The sequence below is a fragment of the Hemicordylus capensis genome, chromosome 2, assembly GCF_027244095.1.
Source record: "Hemicordylus capensis ecotype Gifberg chromosome 2, rHemCap1.1.pri, whole genome shotgun sequence".
NCBI classification, from domain to species: domain Eukaryota; kingdom Metazoa; phylum Chordata; class Lepidosauria; order Squamata; family Cordylidae; genus Hemicordylus; species Hemicordylus capensis.
In genome coordinates this window covers 233,558,406-233,582,026 of record NC_069658.1, presented here as the reverse complement: position 1 = coordinate 233,582,026, position 23,621 = coordinate 233,558,406, and the positions used below count along the sequence as shown (strand labels likewise).

General features: G+C 46.8%; 1 protein-coding gene across 7 annotated transcripts in view; it reads right to left on the bottom strand.

Annotated features, from left to right (window-relative positions):
* Positions 1 to 1,006: 1,006 nt before the first annotated feature.
* The window catches only part of LOC128343369 (major histocompatibility complex class I-related gene protein-like), a 35,285-nt gene continuing 12,670 nt past the window's right edge, over positions 1,007 to 23,621 (bottom strand). For 5 of the 7 annotated variants that reach the window (XM_053292331.1, XM_053292328.1, XM_053292333.1 and 2 more), the window contains 7 exons: positions 15,671 to 15,946; positions 14,417 to 14,695; positions 13,936 to 14,109; positions 12,558 to 12,833; positions 6,666 to 6,938; positions 3,671 to 3,965; positions 1,007 to 1,536 (listed from right to left, as the gene is read on the bottom strand). In XM_053292331.1, the coding sequence (XP_053148306.1) occupies positions 3,682 to 3,965; positions 6,666 to 6,938; positions 12,558 to 12,833; positions 13,936 to 14,109; positions 14,417 to 14,695; positions 15,671 to 15,946 (1,562 nt within the window). In that variant the 3' untranslated portion in view covers positions 1,007 to 1,536; positions 3,671 to 3,681. The remainder of the gene's footprint in view (positions 1,537 to 3,670; positions 3,966 to 6,665; positions 6,939 to 12,557; positions 12,834 to 13,935; positions 14,110 to 14,416; positions 14,696 to 15,670; positions 15,947 to 23,621) is intronic. The other 2 variants (XM_053292334.1, XM_053292335.1) reach the window with 2 other exon arrangements.

Here is a 23,621-nt window from a genome sequence, read left to right as displayed (position 1 = left end):
AAAAATGAATACATACAGTCATTCACACAAACAGTAAACACGTGCATGAGTGTACAGACTCGTACAGCATAATGTCTGAATTGGGATTTGGACCAAATCCAGTACAGTTGAGGTGCCACATAGGGACATCTCAATGGTATATTTTGTGATGGCACTATCCACCCCAATACAAGATGGCAGACGTGTGAGCTTTTGAAGTGGAAGTGGGCTAACCTTTGAACTGCCTGACTAATTTGCACCAAACCTGGTACACATGTTCAGATTATAGAGGACATGAAACCTTGATATTCCATCAATGAACTACAGAACCAATTTCAAGATGGCAGCTGTGTGTATCTTCTCCCTTTACATCTTCGCAATGCCTGGATCACCTTGTAGCAAGTTCAGCACAGTTGTGGTGACTTGTAGGGAAACCTCAGGGGCATATTTTGTGATGATGCCATCCACCCTAATTCAAGATGGTCAACTTTTGATGTGGAAGTTGTATAACTTGTGAACCACCTAACCACCTAGTTATTTCTTTTCCGAGTACCAGCACTGCTGATAAAATGGCCTTTAATTCACCCATTCCTGTTCACTATAGAACAGAGCAGTTAGCAGCTTAAAATTCAGGTTTCCAGATGTTTGGTAATTCTTGACTATGACACTGACCAAGAAGGACCCAGAAAGCAGAGAATATCTGCAAATACTTCACATACATACGTAGCAGGTTGGGTGTCTAATGGGGCAAAGTATTGTACATACTAGTCCAGCCATGAGCATTTACCTTCATGCAAATTGGTCCTATATTCATTAGCCTGGCTAGAAACAGACTCATGGAAATCTTTTGTATTTGCATCTCACTAAGCAGCATTAGGAATAAGGTCAGAGAATCAATCAAGCTCTGCTCTCTCTAAATTTGGAAGTGGTACCACCTAAAGGTTCACAGTGGTGGCCTTATGCAGAAGCCACCTCCAAATACAGAAAGCAGATCAATGTGTCTGTTAATAATAACAAAATTCACATGGTCAGTAAAATGCCTTTATTAGAACCAAGCAAATGATGCATGCGGGCTTTCCAGTTATGCAGAACTGTTCCGACATGAGAACATACTGTAAGTTTAGGGCTGTGACTGAAGCTCTTTCCACATTCTGAGCATTTATACATTTTCTCTCCTGAATGAATTCTTTGGTGGTAGGTAACGCTTGAGTTGTAGCTGAAGCTTTTTCCACACACCAAGCACTGATATATTTTCTCCTCTGTGTGGACTCTCTGACGGTAGGTAAGACTTGAGCTGTGGCTGAAGCTCTTTCCATAATCTATGCATTCATATCCCCCACCCACAGCTGTATTAGTTATTTGATGTGTGAGAAGACTGGATGTACTAGGTAAGATCTTTACATGTTGAGGGTGCTTCTTCCTTGTGTTTCCTTTGCAACACCCTTTTTGGATTGGAATTACATTCAACTCAGAACATTCAAAAGCAGTGGATTTGTTTGCACATTTTTGTTTTGCCTGAGTTTTCTTTCTTTGCTGTTTACTCTCTTTCTCCGTCACCTGAAGGAATAAGAAAAGAAGTTTGTGAAGGGGGAAATAGAGCTTCCATTCAGAGGACAAACCCAGTTTAGCACTGTATGAATAATAAAATGTAAAAGTCCTGGTCGTTATTTTATTTTGCGCTCGTTTATGACAGCAACAATAAACTAAAATCTTTGTGGGGAAGCACATTCTAGCAGGTATTAAATATCTTCCCCAGTTGATAGAGCATCTGCCAGATGTGAAATTATTATAATAATGTATAATATCAAATTATTTTAGACACTTGTATCCTGCATTTCCTTCACAAAGCACAATGCCCAAGGCAGCTCACATAAAATCAAAACAAGGAACAACACATCAATATAAGCAATAAGAATAGCAGTAAACAAATCAAAATAAAGATGGATAAAAGCAAGAAGTCAATGCAGCTACAGATGAAAATAAGGACATCCTTTCCAGGTGGAAGGCCAGTAATGAAGGAGCCTCTCATCATTCCTCTTCAGAGAGATCTACATAGGAAGCTGCCTTACACTGAAACAGGCCATTGCTCCATCAAGCTTAGTACTGTCTTCTACGTGGTCTGGTAGTGGCTCTACAGGCTTTCAGGTGGGTCCTTTCCCAGGCCTATCTAGGGATGCAGGGATTGGACTTGGGACCTTTTGCATGCTAAGCAGATGCTCTTCGCTTGCAGTATGGTCCTTCCCCTTGTCCGTGCTCACTAAGCAAAGAGGCACCTTTTTAAAAGTGGTGATTCTCTTGATTGAGCGGGGGGCGGGATTCCTGAGTTAAATGCAAGCACAAGCAAAATGTGTGTCTTCAAAGTTTGGTCACCACAGCGACACAGCTTACATAGACAGATGTGTGGATATGCAGATGTGTGGAAGCTTAACAATGGAGACTGCAGGTTGGGGTTAAGTTCTCTTGCTTTGACTTGCCACTTTTGCAGACATCTGGCTGGCTGTCAGACTAAAAAAAAGTAATACTGAAGGGAGGCGTCTTCCGCCTCCTCCTGGGATGTGATTGGTTGGTGGGGGGAAATCGAAACAAACACTCACACAGGAGAAAGATCGCAGGGAGTGCAGGAGGAGCCCACAGCTGTGTAAATCGTCAATTTAATCCCTGAAGTAAACATCTTGCAAATCTGCTACAAAGCAGATTCGCTCTTCAGATACTCCAGGCATAAAGCCATGTGTGAAAAACCTCCTGGACACCTACTTTGGAAAAGCTCAGGAGACACCAGTAGCTCCTGAGCTTCTTAAAGCCAGCCCTTATTTCAGAGCATGGAGTGAATGAGATGCCCTAAAGGTTCATTGCAGTTCAAAATGATGCCTCCAACTTGGAGGCCATCAGCCACCATTGCTAGACAAAAGCCAGTGCCAGGAGTTCCTTCTGCATTCTCACCTCAATGGCCAGCTAGAGATGTAACTGAGAAAACTCTTCTGCTTCCCCAATTATTCCCCATACATGGAAAAATCATTCTATTCCCAGACATTAGAAAAAGACATTTTAGACTGAACAAAAATAAGAAAAGAATTTGATTCTTCCAAATATGCCAAATGGATGCACTAGATGCTGAGGCAGAGGAACTGACCCTTCCGGCAGGGCCCCGCTCCCAGGAGCAGGGTGGACTTTGCAGTCCATTGGGGTTCAGGAGCCTGCACTCGATGGTGATGCCACGAATCAAGGTGGTACCTAGCCATGCAGGGGTGGCGGCATCTGGAGAAGGAGTGCTAATATCTTGGGAGAGGAAATAGGGGGTGGGGGTGAATGGCAGGGAGAAATAGGCTTGGTTTGCATGGGATGCATAGGATGGGGAGCTCCAGGAAGGTGGGAAACCAGATTCTGCAGCAATACAGCATGAAGGGACAGATAGAATTCCAAGGGGAGATGAAGGGAGGAAGTGCTGAGTCTGGGATGAGAAAGCAAAAGGCAGAGCATGCAACACACCCTTGGAACCAGCCACCTTGCAGAGGAAAAGTAGCTTTGTATATAGGATGCTCCCTCTCCTAGCAGCATGCAGCCCCCAAACTCCACCCCCCCCCAAGATGTGGCCTGAGAGGCATTCTTGAAGGAGCCCTCAATCCACAGTCCCAATGCCCAGGTGAGAACCACCTCCCTGAGTTTGCTACCCCCACCTCATAGACCTCCTTACTTTGAAGCCTCCTACCAGTCTCTGCCCAGAGACTGAGGTCCAGAGGTCCCAGCAGGCTCCACATGGCACTGGTAGTGGTCCTTCTCGTTGGGGACAATGGGGATCTTGCTCCAGGTGTAATAGGTCCCATCCGAGTTGGGGAAAATACCACTAGGGATGACGTCCTGCACCAAGACCGTTCCATCCTTCCTCCAGCTGATCTCGATCTCCTTGGGGTAGAAGCCAAAGGCCTGACAGACGAGGGTTTCCTGGCCATCAGAAGCTGTCTTGTGGACCACCTTCACCACAGGGGCCTCTGCAAAAGTGGCAACATTACTGACAATACAGATAACACTACTTCTCCAGTAGCTGGACAGAAGGGTGCTGCACCTAAAAAGCAGGGAGGGGACTCCTATTTTCATCCAGTCTCACTCCTGAGATAGGATATATTCTATCTGCAACATCTCTAATAGTAGGGAAAAGCATTAATCCCCGGCATGTCTCAGCATCTTCTTTCAATGTAAATCCTCAAAGAGAATAATTTATTATTTCTCTGGGTAAAGCACCATAAGCCGTTTTGGGAAGGGCGGTATAGCAATTGAATATATATATATATATATATATATATATATATATATATATATATATATATAAAAGTTCTGCAGGTTAGGAGCCATTTACTTCTGAGCTTTTGGGAGGGCATCACAACGCAGGCGGGGATCAATGAGATTGGATCCATATACATTTTCAATATGATCTACCATGCCATTCAATACCATCAAGCACAATATCCTCAGCTCTCTGTTGGAGTTGAGTTTGGTAGGTACCACCATACTTTGGCGGTCCCATTCCTGCTTTCTGGACCACTATCCAAAGATGGTTTTTGGGGGACCATGATCAGTGATAGGGTACTTGTTTTGCATACAGAAGGTCCCGGATTCAGTCCTTGGCATCTCCAGGTAGCACTGGGAAAGATTCCTATCTAAAACAGGGGAGAGCCTCTTCTCTATATCAAGTTCCTGCATCATCCCCCATGATGATATCAAATCCTTCATGAAAACATTGGATGAAAAGATCTTGAGATTTGGTGGTACTTGCCATCAGTGTGTGGGTGACATGGAATTCTATTTCTCTTTTATATGGGAACCAGGTGAGAAAGTGCAGGAGCGGTATACCTGCCGTCATGTGACTGAGCCATGGCATTAGGGGGTGAATATCCAAAGCCAGGACTGAGAGAGCCAGGTAGATGATCAGAAGCCATATGGTCCATCAAGCCATATCCACAATCATGTTCCAAAAGTTTGAGCATGTAATCAGGAGCCCAGGACAAACCAGAAGTCACACCAAGCAGATAGAAGAAACAAGACAAGCCCACCAGAAGAAAGGCATCTTGATACTAAGGCAATTCCTGCTTCAGACAAGAAGCCGTTTATTCTCTTCCTGTGTGCAGGAAAGCCAATAACTGGCTTCACAGGGCAGGCCAGAGGCAGAGCCATCATTCAGCAGATGGGTTCAAAGAACCTGACTGCAAGCCATGGAAGGGTTGCGCAAGCCTTCTTGTCGTTCATTCCCAGCCAGATTTTGCTGGCCAGGTGCTGTGTTCCTGCTCCGCCGTCCCTCAGCGATGGCTTTAAAAGGTTTTCTAAAAAGCCCTACCCCTAGGTGGCCATGCCCCCTGCCGCCCCGGCCCCCTCTAGTCCCCATCCTTAATGCATCCATGCAGTGTTGGCAGCCAACTACACATGTTTGTGATGTCACGTGCAAGGGGGTTTCACAGACACATGGGCTGCAGGCATGGTGGGGCAGCTGGGGACGGGTTAGAACCCGGGCCTCTATTCCCTGACTCCGCCACTGGGGCTGGGCCAGGAGCCTGGAAATTCCACAACAGCTATAGTGCAGCAAGTCGCCACTGAGGGCAGTGTGGAGCAGAAATCCAGCCACCGGAAAGTCTGGCACTGCCTGCAACTGGGAATGGGCTGCTGGAAGAATGGCGTCCGGCCGCCCAGAGTTTGACTTAATGAGTGGCTCTCGTTAAGAGTAGAAGCAAATGATGCAGAGCAAGTGCAGCTTCTCCATGTGCTTAGACAATGGGCATTTCTTCTATGAGCCAACCATCACCAACACCACCTGTTTCTCTAAGATGGAGGAAAATCCCGCCCCCGGTCTGCTATGCCCCACCTGCAGTCTACAATGGTCCACTCCAGTAAAAACATGACCATACAATTGGTCTGATCCTGTGCTTAGCTCTAAATGCTGGAGTCACCCATTCAGCACAAAGCCACGGTAGAAGGGGCTGTGCCATTTCAGAGTGTAGGATGAGAGGGAGCTATTTTCCAAGCCCTTCCCTCGCCCCACACTTCAAAGAAAACCCGTGCCTGCAAACCAAGCAAGTAAGGAAGGGAAGGCTAGCTTGCGATGCTTTCTTCACTTGGCTAGCTTTCTACTTGAAGGGAACTTTTTTCTTTCATGTGGGGAAACAGTCAAAAGTGCAATGACCCCCCGCCCCAACCCACCCATCCCATGCAGGAGACTGATGTGGGCATGAACAAACTCTTCAGATACCTGGGGGACTGTCACATAGAAAAGGGCCAAGACTTCTTCTCTGCTGCCTCAGGAGATAAGACTAGATTTCATGAACTAAATCTCATGAACCTACAAGATGTTAAGTTTTGTTGAACTTTAAGATAAACTTTGCCAAGGTAAGAGCAGTTCAATAACCCAACACTAAGGGGCTAATTGGCTCTATTTCCTTGATCTTCAAGCAGATATTGCACTTCCATCTGTTTGGGGTGTTTTAGCCCTGGATTCCCTGCTCTGGAGCCAGATTAGATGGCCTGCAAGACACCTTCGAACTCTCATTTTATGACTCTGTGATTCTATGGTTCACGAATGACTTCCACACTTTCATATTGAGCAAAGTGTCTATTCAGTCTAGGATTAATTTAGCGGGTGGGATATGAAAGAATCATAATCCTACACCTAGAAGCTCTCCCACACTGTCCCTTTTCATCCTCACCTTTCCTCAGCAGGGACTCCTTCCCATAGGCCACTGATTTCTGAAGCCAGTTAATGCAGTTGTCCAGGTATTGCTTCTTGTCATGATTCATTTTTGGATCAGTCTCCCACCTCCTCTTAGTTTTTTGAGACACAGCATCAGTTGACATCCAGGTGAGGGTATCCATGTCAAAGAAGATGAAGTCCCACCCATCAAATCCATATATTTCATATCCCTTTTTCTTCCCATCTTTGCTCAGCTCACAGCCACCAATGTACTGCCAGGTGTGAAGCCCTGTAAGAGACACACAAAACCAGAAGCATCAGAGCTGGATCAGAAACTCCCTCCCAACCCCTGATTGTTCGCTGAAGGGTGAGAGCTTCATTCCTAGACTTTTCATTTCTATTGTGGGCTTTGATATCATTGGTAGGTGGCGGGGGGGGCACTGGATTCCACCCCCTCCCAATCTCTAGCAAGAGAAAGTCGACAATGAGGAAACAATGTGTGAATTGAGGTGTGTTTCAAGGAAAGGAAATGACACTGACCATCCTCTTCCCCCATGAGGCTTACTTCAGATCCAAATTTTAAAAAGAGTCTGTGTCTCCTCATGGCCCTGCTTTCAAAAGGAGGAAGGTGGATATTTTTCATCCCCCCACCTTAAAAGAGCCCCTGCAAACTTGGCAAAGAGGCACCTTTTAATGTGGTGATTCTCTTTATTTAGCAGGGGGAGAGTAACTGGCCCTATCCACCCCCAGCACAGTACTTCCAGTGACTGTTGCTTTTAGATTGTGAGTCCTTTGGGGACGGGGATCTTTCTTTCTTTCTTTCTTTCTTTCTTTATTTATTTATTTATTTATTTATTTATATCTATGTAACCCACTTTGGAAACTTTTGTTGGAAAGCAGTATATCAATATTCGTCATATTCCGATTCCACCACACCCTCCGCAATGACCTGCTCCCCAGCAGAATAAAAGTCAGAAGGACATTAAAAAAAACAGTTGTTGCTCAGGATGAAATGTGTGTTGCCCCATGATCCTGTGATCAACAACTTGCCAATTCCCCCACCTTCTGAGTGCTTCCCCTGAATCTCCCTTAATCTTAAAACAGACACTCCTCCTTTCTCCCAGTTCATCGCTGGTATTAAAATAATGTGCTGCTTATTAACAACATCACTTACTCCCCACCACCACCATTAACCTCCAGATGAATAATCTGCCTTCTGCCCTTTTTGCTTTTAGATTATGAGCCCCTATTGGACACCAAGCAATCATCTTTTGCTGTGTAAACTGGGGATGTGCGAACGGGTTTGACATCAAGCGGGTTCAACATCAAACCGGTTCAGTAGGGTTGTGCGTTTTGTATTTTTTCTGTTTCGATTTGTACCAAATCCGAATCAACCCCATTTTGTATTTTGTCCGAAATTAAGCCTTCCCAATCACCCCAGTTTTGTTTTGTATCCGAATTAATCTGAATCTGAATCCGAATTAATTCAGATTTAAAAATGGGTCTTGTGGTGAAAAGAGTGGGTGAGGGTTATAGTGCCCAATGAGTGGAAGCTACCACACAAATTTCAAAGGAATTGGGCAAACTGCTGTTTTTTGGTTAATTTTTGAAGTTTGCACATCTTTCAGATTTCCTCCATAGGGTATGATGTTGGTTTCAGGAAAAGTATAGCTTCACGCGGGGTGGGGGGAAAGGGTGGCCCAGAGTGGAGTGTGGTTGGTGGTAGTGCCCAGTTGGTGCAAGGAAGCTACCACAATTTTTTCAGAGGAATTTGGCAAAGGGCTGATTATGTGTTACATGTCTTTCAGATTTTCCTTGTAGGGTATAATGGAGGTTTCTGCAGTCCCATAACTCCACTTGAGAGGAACTGGGGTGGCCCAGAGAAAGTAGCGGTGTAGTGCCCATAGGGTGCCAACCACCCACATGGGTTGCCAACCCATGAAGTACAGGGTTCTGTTCTAGAGGTGTTCTGAGAGTAGATTCTCTGGTAGCATATGTGAGTGGATTCATGGTTTTTCATTAAAAATCTCATTTGCTACCAGAGAATCTAAACTCAGCACCTCAGAAACAACAAAGCCCAGTACCCCAATGGGTTAGCAATCTAGGGGATTGGTTGGCACCCACTGTGCACTACACCACCACTCGCTTCGGGCCATCCCAGTGCCCCCCAGGTGGAGTTATGGGGCTGCTGAAACCTTCATTATTCCATATGGGGGGAAATCTTAAAAATACGTAAACCTCAAAAATTCCTAAGAAATCAGCCCTTTGCCCTATTTGTAATCTGGGGGCACCACCCTTGGGGCACTGCCACCCAACCCACTGTTTTGCCCCTGAAGCCCCACATAAACAAGTTGAAAGAGAGAAGAGAATGACCAATGAGCCAGCGTGGTGTAGTGGTTAGAGTGCTGGACTAGGACCGAGGAGACCTGAGTTCAAATCCCCATTCAGCCATGATACTAGCTGGGTGACTTTGGGCCATTCACTTCTCTCAGCCTAACCTACTTCACAGGGTTGTTGTGAGGAGAAACCTAAGTATGTAGTACACAGCTCTGGGCTCCTTGGAAGAAGAGCGGGATATAAAATGTAAAAAAATAAAATAAAACTGCCTTGGTACTATGGAACAGCTGCAAATGTTCATTTAAGTGAACTGGAGTGAGCCGTAGCCCAAACAAATCAGCCTACTGTTCAGAATTGTTGAGATTTATCATCACTGCATTTAAGAAAGTGCAAAACCATGGATCATGGTTACAAGAAAGAGAGAAGCAAATAAGATTCCTAGGGATGTCAACAGATTGACAGGTGTGTTCCCCACCCCCCTCCTTTTGTCTCCTGTAGTCCCATGTGGATGACCTGTCCTTGCAATGGCAAAAGTTGTGAACCATTGGCTTAGACATCATGTCCCACCAAATTACATTGTGGCCTAAATTACATTAGACAGCTCAACTTGGGCATCAAAACTTAGACACCACTATAACTCATAAAAATCAGAAGAAAAACAAAATAGCTCTTCAAAAGAGCCCTGAACAAGTCAAGAGATTCTTTCTAAACCTTTGGAAAGAAAAACCTCTGTAATTTCAGAACTTTCCTAACCAGCTTCTCGAAAAGCTTCTCCACACAATTTATACCATGGCTTTTAGCAAGAGCTTTGGAATTGCATTGAGCTCCCAAAGATATTTGGGTATTTCTGTCTCAAAATGCTGTCTTCCAAATCCCTTTGCAAGGTCAGTTTGCATTTCAATCACACTGAATACAACACATAACTAAACTATTCATGCTCAACAGTTTTTGCATATCTTATCTTCTGCTAATCACTCAGTGCCTCAGCTGGAGTGGAGAGAGTCAGAGAAGTCAATTTCAATTGCAATGCTTTTCCGAAGAAAAAAGCATTCTGTCCGAAACACAGTCATTTCGATTTGGAAAGAAAAATCTCTGTTTTTTAATTCTTGATTTTGTTTTGGTTACAAAACCTCCAAAATTGCCATTTTCGGGCACAAAATGTTTTGTACCCGAATCAAAATGCACAAGCCTACGGTTCGATTCAACTATTCGGACCAAACCTCCCCAGAGGTTCACAAGATTTTTTTTCTTAATTTTTAATTTATTTTTAAACTTACCCCCTTCAGGGAGTTGTCCGAGGCGGTGTGGGGGTCTGCAGAGGTTTACCCTCCCCTGCCAGTCTCCCTTAGCCCAGTAATTGGCCTGCCAGGCCACATAGAAGCCCATTGCACAGGCAGTGGCCTCCAAAATGACCACCACACCAGGGAGAAAGGCCGAAAACCGGCCGAAGAATGGTCAAATGGCCTATTTCCGGACTAAGGGAGGTTGGTGAGGGGAGGGGGAACCTCCACGGACCCCCAAGTGCGGCCTCAGACAACTCCCCAGGAGAGGGTAAGTTTTAAAATAAATACGATTTTTTTTTTAAGCTCGTGAACCCCCCCCCGGACCAAACCAAACTGGGGGGTTCGAGGAGGTGCTGGACTGAACTGGCCCGGTCTGATTTGGACTCAAACCAAACTGGACCAGCCAGTTCTGTGCACACCCCTAGTGTAAACCACTCAAAGAATTATTATTATTATTTGGCTAAAAAGTGGAATATTAGTACTCATAATAATAACATGACACTACACTAGTAGCTTTATCAGCAAAGAAGATCTGGTTAATCTAGATGCTTTATTGTTGACAAACCATCCTGGGTCATACTAATCACCATATTCTAAGTGCTCCCATACCAACAGCATAATACTCCATTAATAATAATATTAAATTAAAATTAATTCATGTTATTCAATTTATATACCGTCTGGTATAGAAATCTCTAGGCGGTGTACAGAATTACACCACCTAGAGATCTGATTATTAGTAACAGAGTATTGAGCTGTGGGTAAGGGAGCACTTAGAATGTGCTGATTAGTAGGATTTACAGTAGCATGGTTTGTCAATGGTAAATCATCCAGATTGACCACATCATCGTTGTTGATAGAGCTATTAAGCTTAGATCATGGGGATGCTCTTGACAAAGGACATTCTCATGACTAGCCCTACCTGGGCTAGCACTGGGTAGGGTTGGCCGTGAGAACCGCTGGGATTGGTCCCGATCCTGACACTCCTCCACTGGGTAGCCCAGGTTTTGTACCAAAGATAAAAGTGTTGTAGGAGGGCGCTCACACCCTCCTACCTCACCTCCTGGTCATGTGGAAGCTCGGGCTGCCAGCAGCCTGAACTTTCATAGAGATGGGCGGAAGGAGCAGCCCGGTAGTGGGGAATATGGAAGGATGCAGCCTGCTTTCCCCCCACCACATTACTGCTCCAGGATAGCTTGCATGCTGTTCATAGGGGCGCGCAGTGGACTCGGAGTGGTGAGGATCAGGTAGAGAAAGCTCGGGAGTGTCTTGCCTTCCCCTCAGCCCTCCCTTGTCCCAGTGCCAAACAGTCGTGTGCACAACCTTCTCTTGATTTCAGCAAAGCATTGGACAAAGTCCCCCCTGAAATCCTTGCTCCGAGTTCCAACTCCATCCTGGAGATGGAGCCAGTGAAGCACAAGATGTGGAAGAGGGGCAGGAGTGGAGAGGAGATGGGGTGATGGCAGGCGGCAGCAGCAGGCAGATGGGGTGACACCTGTGGTGGCAGGATGTGGGGCTAGGTTCCCATGGCTCCCTTGCCGACTGAGTCAGTCACCTCATTTCACCTCATCGGGAGCCACCCCTGAAGCGGATGCAAACTTAGCCTGCATGAACAGAGGCACAGAGTCCAGATCAAGAGAAATAAGATCAGGACGGTTTCGTCTCCAGATGCCATCAGCTTGGAATGGGGTCAGGCCTTCCTGGGGTCAGGCCTTCTCAGCCACCACCCCAGATAGTGGAACATGCTCCCCGAGAGTATAAGAGCTCTGTCATCCCTCGAATGGTTTAAGGCGGTCATAAAGAGCTGTTTGTTGAGCTTGGCTTTCAGTGGTTTTTAAATAGCTCTAATGATTTTTAAGTTAAAAATTTACATGATTTTTCTTGGAATGTTAACTGCCCTGAGCGATTTTGAATGGGCAGTAATGCACATGAATGAATAAATATTTTTCATAGATGGAAGCTGCTTTCATCTTTGGAAGGCACAATATTTGGAGGCAACATATATCCCCCCCCCCCGGAAGATTTCTATTTCCCTGCTCCCTGGTGTCTCCTCCTGAGGAACAGCCATCCTGTAGGGATCCCTTATTTCATTTCTTGATGCTCCTCAGGGTCAATCAAGCCCCTACTCTTGATCACTGGGGTAAAGGGGAGGCATCTGAGCCCCATTCGACTTCCCCACAATATCCAAAAGAGATGAGGGAATGGATGGAGGACCCATGCCTGTGCTTGAGTGGTGAGGAGGACTACTGGATGGGGTGGAATCTGTTCTTCTCCCATCCTCCACTCACCTTCACTCTGGCTGTAGTCACTCTGAATGTTCATCAGGTCCATTCTGAACTTCTCTTCCCAGTCCTGTAGGCTCCTAGATGCTGTGTCCCAGAGTTGGGCATCATCCTTCACTGCCTTCTCCATCCACTGTGCTCGGGGCTGGGCCCTCTTGTTGCTGCTGTCATAGTAAACAAAGGGCTGGTCATCCACGAATTCCACAGCTGTGAATGCAGGTAACTCCTGGCTGGGCTCTGAGACCCCCGTGTAGGAAAAGCGCAAGGAATGTGAGGAGGAGCCTACCAAAAGAAAAGGGCGGGACAGGGTTAGGGGACTGGAAAAGGAGAGCACCACCAAAGAACTGTTCTTGCTCCTTCCTGGAACAAGGGAGATGAACAAGAGCGAGGTGTAGAACCCAAGGGAAAGAGTTGTGGTATGCACGGACAAGGCAGTAGAGTGGCATCAGGAATATTAATAGTTCAATGAAATAGATATTATGTACAGAGAGGCAGAGCCACCTAATGGCACAGTGGGGAAGTAAGTTGCCTAGGGAGCAGGAAGATGCTGAAAGGCATCATCTCATACTGCATGGGAGATGGCAACGGTAAACACCTCCTGTATACTACAAAAAAAACACAACCCAACATGGCTCTGTGGTCACCAGGAGTTGACACCGATTCGATGGCACAACTTTAACTTTACAGAGAGGCAAGTGCAGTGTGTTCAGTGCTGTTGCTGCTGGCTATTTGTTAGCCCCACCTGTACTCCAGGACTGGAATACAGGTAACTAAAGCTCCATTCAAAAGCTGGCCTGGATCAAGGAATGGATTAACCAGTGGCACACTTGCGTCCTCTCTACCCCGTCCTTTTGCTTGGCCCTTGAAAGGAGAACCCCATCCTGCAAGGGTGACAGACACACCGACAGAATTGGAAGAAGGTATACTAATAATCTCTCCCTCCCTCTCTCTCCTCCTTCCTAAATCTGCACTCCTAAATCTGGAGGGTCAGGAGCTCCAGAAAGGGGTGTTACATACCCCAGGTATGAACTGGAATACATTCCTGAAGGAGTCCTCAATCCGCAGCCCAAATGCCCAGGTGAAGACCACTGTTGCAATCTGCCATCCCCACCCCAAACAACCAGTCCTCCCTCCCCTACAGTCGCTCACCAGAGCCTTTCCAGGGAATTCAGAATTTGAAAACCAAAGAGAGGATATGGGGATGGCTGTCCAGGACAGGGGAGGGGGGAAGGTTAATGTGGAAGCACCCCATACAAATTCCTTCCTTGATCCCCAGGCTCATGTCTTCTGAAGCAGAGAAGAACTCCAGGCTGGTTGCTGACTGTTTCCTGGCCAACTGAGCCTCCCTACTTGGGCTCACTCAGCATCCCTGCCCAGGACTCACCAAAGGTCTGCTCATCTCCTCCACTGGAACAGTACCACACGCCATTGCACAAGGAAGCATGTGAGATGCACTGGCTGATAGGGCAGCGAGGCGCATCCTTCGGGGAGGGGTGCACCACTGTTGGGTCAGGAGGCTTCACTCGATGGGTAGTGGTAGGAACTGAGATGGTGGCATCTGGAGAAAGAGTGGTAATGTCTTAGGAGAGTAAACAAGGAGTGTTTAAAGGCAGAGAGAAATAGACTTGGTTTGGACAGTGTGCATAGGATTGGAAGAAAGTGGGAGAATCCAGATTCTTCAATGAGACAGGTTGATGGAACAGATAGTAGTCGAAAGGAAGGATAAGGGAAGCAGCTTTGTGTATAGGATGCTCTCTCTTCTGCAAGCCCTCAATCTGCAGCCCAAATGCGCAGAAGGGAGCCGCCTCTGGAATCTGCCATCCCCACCCCAATGAACCAGCCCTCCCCCCCCAGCAGTCTCTCACCTGGCCCTTCCAAGGGAATCAAGTGGGGTTCTGGCAGACTGGCATGTTCCACAGAACACAGGTAGCGCCCCCTGTCCTTGGGATCAATCTGAATGTTCGTCCGGCTGTGGTAGGTCCCATCTGAGTTGGGGTTGACAGAGAACTTGCCCTGCTTCCAGAACTCTCCATCTTTCCTCCAGGTGATGTTGATCCCCTTGGGGTAGAAGCCATAAGCCTGGCAGAAGAGGGTTTCCTGGCCACCAACAGTTGCTTTGAGTGTCACCTTCACCACTGGGCGCTCTGGAAAATGGCCACATATATTACTGACATTATGGATAAGGGCATCTTTCTAGCACCTGGCAGGGTGGATGCTGTACCTTAAGAGCAGGAAGGGAACTCATGTGGTCAATCTCATGCCTGAGTTATGATATCGTAACAGAGAGCTGGTCTTGTGGTAGAAAGCCTGAATTGTCCCATTTTGCTAAGCAGAGTCTGCTCTGATTTGTATTTGAATGGGAGATGTGTGAGCACTGTAAGATATTCCCCTCGGGGGGTTGGGCTGCTTTGGGAAGAGCATTAATGGAGGTTCCAAGTTCTCTCCCTGGCATCTCCAAGATAGGGATGAGAGAGAGTCCTGCCTGCAACCTTGAAAAAGCTGCTGTCAGTCTGTGTAGACAATACTAAGCTAGACAGATCAATGGTCTGATGCAGTATATGGCAGCTTCCTATGTTCCTATGTAGTCTACAGCATACTCAATAGCAGAAAATCACCAAGAAATGTTTCATGGTGTTTCTCAGGCTATTTGAAAATACAATACAATATTTAGCAATACTGTAATTATCAGGGCTGTGCATTTGGAAAGATCAAAAGCCCAAGATCGCCACTCCTTCCTGCCACCATGGAGAGACAGTCTCTTGTGGGGCAATTGCCCCAGGTAGTATGGGATGGGGCTGGGGTGAGGTCAGGTCAGGGTCAATCCCGACCCAGCACTGGTGTGGGGAAGACTGGGCAGGTGGGAAGAATCCTGCCAGCGTCCATGGGGAGGTCGGGGGTGGGGGGACTCATGCAAAGGACGTTGGGGAGAAGCGCAGGAAAGCTGGGGAGAAACATGTGGCTAGCTGAGGGGTGCAATTCTTCCCAGAGCTTCTCACATTGGGGGAAAAAAAGGCTAGCTCTGCCTTTCCTGCAACTTCACGAGGCTCTGGTTCCATGGTACAATCACAGACTATTACCACCCTGGCAACCACCCCACCCTGACCCTTTCCCATCCTCACCTTTCCTCAGCAGGGAGCCATTTCCACAGGCCACCAATGTCAGCAGCCGCTCAATGCAGGGCCCCTCCAGGTAGCGCTTCATGTTCGAGCTCATTGTCAGCAGAGACCCCCATTTCCCCTTCATCTTTTCGGCCGCAGCATCGGCTACCATCCAGGTGATGGTCTCTGTGTTAAAGCTGATGAAGTCCCGCCCATCATAACCAGATCGCCAGTATCCCCATTTCTTCCCATCCTCACGCAGTCCACAGCCAAGCATGCCCTGCCAGGTGTGAAGCCCTGCAAGAGACACCAAAGCAAGAGTGCCATCGCAGGGTCAGATGTTCCCCTTCAGGAATCAACAATGCCTCGACTGGTCCATGAAGAGTGATCTCTCACTAGACCTCCCATTTCCCCTACTCTGGTTTTTGGCATGGTCAGAGGGGACTCCGTTCTTCATCCTCCTCCAATCTCTAGCATGAGGAACTTGACAACGAGGCAAGAATATATGCACTGGGTGTGTTTCAAGGAACAGGATGCACACAGACCATCTTGTTCCCCCATGGGGCTTACTTCAGATCCAGAATGAAAAAGGGGTGCTCAGGTGATCTCCCTCATCACTTCACTTCACTGCAGTCTAAAAGGAGATGGCTGACATTTTGCACACTCCCCGCAGGAAAGGAGCTTTTCTTCTCCCTTCCTTCATTCCAGAACATGGTCTAAGGGCAAGTGATACAGCCACTTTGCAAAAAATAAGCTAGTCTTGGTGTGGCCAGTTCCTGGACGTTGTTGGAAGTGAAGGACTTTGGGCTGTCTCTTGTCTCAGTGACATAGGAGGACAGACTAGCGAGTCAGAGGGCTAGAGGGTCAAGACATTGGTCCTCCCTTCTCTACTGCTCAGACACTATCCCTTTGGAATGTAGATTGCTAATCTTAGGGCGTTCCTTCCTTCCAGCCACTTCCTTCCTCTCTCCCTTTTCTTCCTGTTCCTCTACCTTGCAACATGCAAGCTCCTCTCCCTGCATCATTGTGCAGAGATGCAGAATCCATCTGCAACCAGCTAGCTAGCTAGATTAGAGAGCCTAACTCCTCACTTTCCTATCTAGAATGGAGTTCTTTAATAAATGCCATATATATTGATCTGAAACTATGAACTGACTCCAAGTTACTTTACTCTCAGCATACACGCATGCCTAACCAAATTCTGCTGTGTTGTGCCTCTGTGCACTCTGCTATAATGAAAAAGTGATTCTCTTAACAGAGAGAATTCCCAACAGAGGTGAGACCCATGTCTATCACCTTTGGGACTGTGGGTCCCTAGCTGGGAGGCAGAGCATCTGCTTAGCATGCAGGAGGACCCAGATTCAATCTCTGGCAGCATTTCTAGGTAGGACAGGGAAAGACTCCTGCCATTATGCATCAGGAGAGAATGGACTGAGAAATTTTTCTCCATCTCTCACAGCACTAGAACCTGGGGTCATCCCACACATCTGAATGCCGGGAATTTTAGGACCAACTAAAAAAGAAGTACTTTTCCACACAGCACATAATTAATCTATGAAACTCTCTGCTAATGGAAGTGGTAATGGGCACAGTTTGGGGGTGGGGCCAGGGGAGAGATCAGGAGGTAACCAAGAGGCTGAGTATTAGTGACATATATGTTGTTGTTGCTGTTAATTCAATTTCTATACCGCCCTTCCAAAATGGCTCAGGGTGGTTTACACAGAGAAATAATAAATAAATAAGATGGATCCCTGTCCCCAAAGGGCTCACAATCTAAAAAGAAACATAAAATAGACACCAGCAACAGTCACTGGAGGTACTGTGCTGGGCGTGGATAAAGCCAGTTCCTCTCCCCCTGCTAAATAAAGAGAATCACCACATTAAAAGGTGCCTCTTTGCCAAGTTAGCAGGGAATGATTGAAGAGAGAGAGAGAGAGAGAGCGAGAGAGAGGGGAGCGCTATTGGCTCCTTGGAGGAAGAGTGGAATACACATGTTAAAATTATGAATAATGGCAGCATTGTTATTATTTAGAACATAATTATATTATACCACTTTCCAACCAAAAAGTTCTTAAAATAGTTTACATAGCAAAATGAATAAAATGCCCCCTTCCAAGTTTTTCACACTTCATGGTGGGTGTTTATTTGTAAGCTGTTCTGGTTGCTGTTGCTGAAGCACATGGGGGGGGCGTGCGGAGGGGGGGTCATCAAGTAATGTAAACAAAATAAATAATGTTAAGAAGAGTCAAAACCTTGCATCACCCAGAAACCTACAAGCAAATCCCTACCTACCTTTTGCTCGCCCCAACCATTCCCCAGATCAAGGACAGCCAATCTGGGTTTTGTTAGCTGCTGTTGGACTATCAGTCCCATCATCCTGAGCCACAACAGCTGGGAATGAAGGAAGCAATAGTCCCCCAGCAATGGCAAAAGAGCCCCAAGTTGGCCATACCACAGTCAATGACTTGCAGGAGCTCTTTTCACCTCCAGCAGTAATTTCACCCACAGGAGGCTCCAGGAGGCTTTATTCACAGGGCTATTTCTTTGAATCTCCTCCGGAAAGGAGTGGGCCGGTCCACATATTAGCTGCATTTACCCCAAAGTAGCTGTGGGCTCTCAGGGACTAGTACAGACAGGACTCTGTTTTCCCCCAAATCAAGGCTGCGTATTCTGGCTTACCCTGAAGTAAGTCTGGCTTTAAAAAATCCTCTAGTCTGAGTGGCTTTGGGGGGGGGGGGAATACAGAGGCTTCTGTTATGCCCCATAGCTTCTCCTTGATGGAGTGGCCATGCCAGTAATTCAGGGTTTTTCAACACTCAATGAAGGGGAGTTTACATAGGCTTTAGGTATGCAGAATGAATGTAACCTAAGCCTTTTTGTCTGTGCTGATTCCATTAGCCTGCAAATTTTATACATGACAGAGAGAAAGCACTGAATCTGCTCTAAACTTCCTTGCCTCATAAATCGTCTATGGTGTGTCCGTGTGTGTGTGTGGTGGGGGTGGGGGTGGATGACGTGATATAACAACAACAACAGCAGCAGCAGCAGCAGCAAATATTTATAGACCACTTTTCAACAAAAGTTTCCAAAGTGGTTTACAGAGAAAAATAATAAATAAATAAGATGGCTCCCTGCCCCAAAGGGCTCACAATCTAAAAAGAAACAGAAGATGGACACCAACAACAGTCACTGGAGGGATGCGGTGCTGGGGGTGGATAGGGCCAGTTGCTCTCCCCTTGCTCAGTAAAGAGCCCAGACAACCTCTGTACCTTAACTTAGATTAGTTCTGCTTTGTGTGCAAACCTGGGTTGGAAGTTGGAAGGCAACTCTGGGAAGAGCAGACACAGCTGAGAAGCTGAGCAAGCCCTTCTAAACATCTAGCCTTTTCCACTTCAAACCAACTAAGAGGGGAGTTTTGCAGGAGCTGTTTCTCTCTAAGGGGTAGGTCTTAGTCTCTCTATCTCTGTGTGTGTTACTTGTTAGGGTTACTTGTTAGGGTTAAGATATCACAGGGCTAGGAGTTCTTAGGGTTACCTAAAGGCAGTGTTTACTTAGTAGTGGGGGTAGAGTCAGCTAGGGCTGGGAGGTGCCCCACATTCCTTCTTTTGACTCACATCCAGTGTGACAGTTGGAAGCCTACTCTACATATGAGGTGTAGGCCCGAGAGCATAGAGAACAGAGCATAGCGAACAGGGATATCAAACAGGACGTAGGAGTTTTGCAGGAGTTTAGTGGGAAGTGTGCGGGGGAGCCTGGAACAAGCCCCCGCGATCACAAGGATCACAAGGAGCCTGGTGGAGAAGAGAACATAAGTACATATCCCTCCCTCGTATCCCTTATATTCTTGGGAACTGCTGTTTGGACAGTTAAATAGCTGACCATTACAGCTGAGACCTATCCTAATAAACTATCTAATAAACGGACAGTAAGTTCCCTAAATACTGTAAAGAGCCAACTAAACCAGTATGAAGATAGAAGGTCAGCAGGGGAAGGGGCACTTCCCAGTGTATTGCACAGAGTGCCACATGTACGACTATTTGCCCCATGGGCAGAAGTCATGGGTGTGTGCTCGGTGCAAGGAGCTCCTGGCTCTCAGGGAACAAATCCGTTCCCTCGAGACCAAGGTGGCGGATCTGGAGAAGCTCAGGGAGACAGAGGGGCATGTGGACGAGACCTTCTTGGATGTTATAGAGGCATCCCACTCCAGGGCTAGTAGCTCCTCTGCTGTCAGGGAGAATAAAGGTCTTGGGTGAGGAGGACATCGGTCTGAGGAAGAGGGAAATGCTCCTTTAAAAGGGACCCCTTCCGTGGATGATGAGCCCATATCCTCTCGCACAGAGGATACTCCTCTGGGGGGTGGGGGCCTCCTTGTAGTTGGTGATTCGATCATTAGGGGGATAGAGAGATGGGTTTGTGACCCGCGTGTTGACTGCACGGTGACTTGCCTGCCTGATGCGAAGGTTGCGGACATTACGCAGCGTCTAGATAGGCTCCTAGGCAGTGCTGGGGAGGAGACAGCTGTCGTGGTGCACGTTGGCACCAACAATGTGGGGAAATGCAGTCGGGAGGTCCTGGAAGTCAAATTTAGCCTGATAGGTAGCATTTTGAAATCCAGGACCCCCAAGGTAGAATTCTCAGAAATGATACCTGTTCCACGCGCAAGTACAGTGAGACAGGCAGAGCTGAGGGGTTTCAATGCGTGGATGAGACGTTGGTGCCGGGAGGAGGGGTTTAGATTCATTAGCACTTAGCAATAGCAATAGCACTTACATTTATATACCGCTTTATAGCCGGAGCTCTCTAAGCGGTTTACAATGATTTAGCATATTGCCCCCAACATTCTGGGTACTCATTTTACCGACCTCGGAAGGATGGAAGGCTGAGTCAACCTTGAGCCCCTGGTCAGGATCGAACTTGTAACCTTCTGGTTACAGGGCGGCAGTTTTACCACTGCGCCACCAGGGGCTCCTAGGCATTGTTAGGCATTGGGACACATTTTGGGGCAAGCAAGGCCTGTACAAAAGGGACGGGCTGCACTTGAACCAAGATGGAACCAGACTGCTGGCGCTTAAAATCAAAAAGGTTGCAGAGCAGCTTTTAAAATGACACCTGGGGAACAGCCGATGGGAGCTGGGCAGTATCCTGTTTGGCAAAAGCCATCCTTTAAAGTGTGAGGCTGCAAAAATTCAAATAAAACAGATGGGGACGGAGCAGAACTGCAAAAAGAGCAGATGGGAGGCTGTGCCAGCAGGTCAAAGAGTCAAAAGAATAGCATACATCAGGGGAAAGATTCAGTGTATAGGTGCTTCTATGCCAATGCCAGAAGCCTCTGAGCCAAGATGGGTGAGCTGGAGTGCTTGGTTGCTAACGCAGAAATAGACATAGTGGGCATAACAGAAACATGGTGGAACAGTGAGAACCGGTGGGACACTGTTATCCCTGGGTATAAACTCTATAGGAAGGACAGGGAGGGGCGCCTTGGAGGAGGGGTAGCACTGTATGTTAGAGAAGGGATAGAATCTAACAAGCTAGAAAACCTAAGTGGACTGGAGTCCACAGAAACCCTGTGGGTGACTATACAAGGCCAGAAAGGAATCGTGCTACTGGGGACATGCTATCGCCCTCCGGATCAAAATGATGACAGTGACTGGGAGTTGCAGGAGGAAATCAGGGAGGCGTCAAGGAGAGGCAGGGCTGTAATTATGGGTGATTCCAACTACCCACACATAGACTGGGTAAATTTACATTCAAGTCAGGACAAAGAGGTCAAATTTCTAGATACGCTAAATGTCTGTGCCTTAGAACAGTTGGTCATGGAACCGACCAGAGAGAAGGTGACCTTGGATCTAATTCTGAGTGACACCCAGGACCTGGTGCGTGATGTCAGTGTCATCGACCCTTTAGGGAACAGTGACCACAGTGTCATCAAATTCAGCATACATGCGGGGAGAGAATCACCAAGGATGTCAAACACAGACATTTTAAATTTCAAAAGAGGAAACTTCTCCAAAATGAGGAGTATGGTGAAAAGAAAGCTGAGGGGGGAAATCAGGAGAGTCACTTCGCTCCAGAGTGCATGGCGTTTACTCATAACCACAATACTAGAAGCCCAGTTAGATTGTATACCCAAAAGGAGGAAAGGTACCACAAAGTCCAGGAGGATGCCAGCATGGCTAACGGGTACCGTCAAGGAAGCCATAAAAGGGAAGAAGACTTCCTTCCGAAATTGGAAGGCCTGTCCAAACGAAGAGAACAGAAAGGAACACAAACTCTGGCAAAAGAAATGCAAGGTGACAATAAGGGAGGCAAAAAGAGAGTTTGAGGAATATTTAGCCAAAAGTATCAAGGGGAATAACAAAAATTTCTTTAAGTACATCAGAAGCAGGAAACCTGCCAGGGAGGCGGTTGGGCCATTAGACAATGAGGGAGTGAAAGGGATTATTAAGGAGGATATGGAGGTTGCAGAGAAACTGAATGAGTTCTTTGCATCTGTCTTCACGGCAGAGGATACTGAGCATATACCTGTTCCTGAACCAGGCTTTTTAGGGATGGAGGCTAGAGAGCTGAGTCTGATAGAAGTGACAAGGGATGATGTTCTAAACTGCCTGGAAAAACTGAAAGCTAACAAATCACCAGGGCCGGATGGCATCCATCCAAGAGTCCTCAAAGAACTCCAATGTGAAATTGCCGACCTCCTTGCTAAAATATTTAACTTATCCCTGAAATCGGGCTCTGTACCAGAGGACTGGAGAGTAGCAAATGTAATACCGATTTTCAAAAAGGGATCCAGGGGCGACCCGGGAAATTACAGGCCGGTTAGCCTAACGTCCGTTCCAGGCAAATTGATGGAAAACATCCTCAAGGATCAAATTGTAAAGCACCTAGAAGAACAGGCCCTGCTGGGAGTGAGCCAGCATGGCTTCCGCAAAGGTAAAGCTTGCCTCACCAACCTTTTGGACTTCTTTGAGAGTGTCAACAAGTATATGGATCAAGGTGATCCAGTTGACATAGTCTACCTGGACTTCCAAAAAGCTTTTGACAAAGTTCCTCATCAAAGACTCCTGAGGAAACTTAGCTGTCATGGGATAAAGGGACAAGTACATATGTGGATTGCTAACTGGTTGAAAGACAGGAAACAGAGGGTAGGTATAAATGGAGAGTTTTCACAATGGAGGGAAGTAAGAAGTGGGGTCCCCCAGGGATCTATACTGGGACCGGTGCTTTTTAATTTATTCATCAATGATCTAGAAGCAGGGGTAAGCAGCGATGTGGCCAAATTTGCAGATGATACCAAACTCTTCCAGGTAGTGAAATCCAAAACAGATTGTGAGCAGCTCCAAAAGGGTCTCTCCAAACTGGGGGAATGGGCGACAAAATGGCAAATGCGGTTCAATGTTAGCAAGTGTATAGTGATGCACATTGGGACAAAAAAACCCAACTTCAAGTATATGCTGATGGGATCTGAGCTGTCGGTGACGGACCAGGAGAGGGATCTTGGGGTTGTGGTTGACAGCTCGTTGAAAGTGTCTATTCAATGTGCGGCAGCTGTGAAAAAGCCAAATTCCATGCTAGGGATCATTACAGAGGGGATTGAAAATAAAACGGCTAACATGATAATGCCCTTATACAAAACTATGGTGCGACCACACTTGGAGTACTGCTTACAATTCTGGTCACCACATCTTAAAAAGGACATTGTTGAACTGGAGAAGGTACAGAAGAGGACAACCAAGATGATCAGGGGCCTAGAGCACCTTTCTTAAGAGGCAAGACTACAACACCTGGGGCTTTTTAGTTTAGAAAAAAGACGACTGCGGGGAGACATGATAGAGGTCTATAAAATCATGCATGGCATGGAGAGAGAGAGATTCTTTTCCCTCTCACACAACACTAGAAACAGGGGTCACTCCATGAAATTGATTGCCAGGAGGTCTAGGACCAACAAACGGAAGTACTTTTTCACACAACGCGT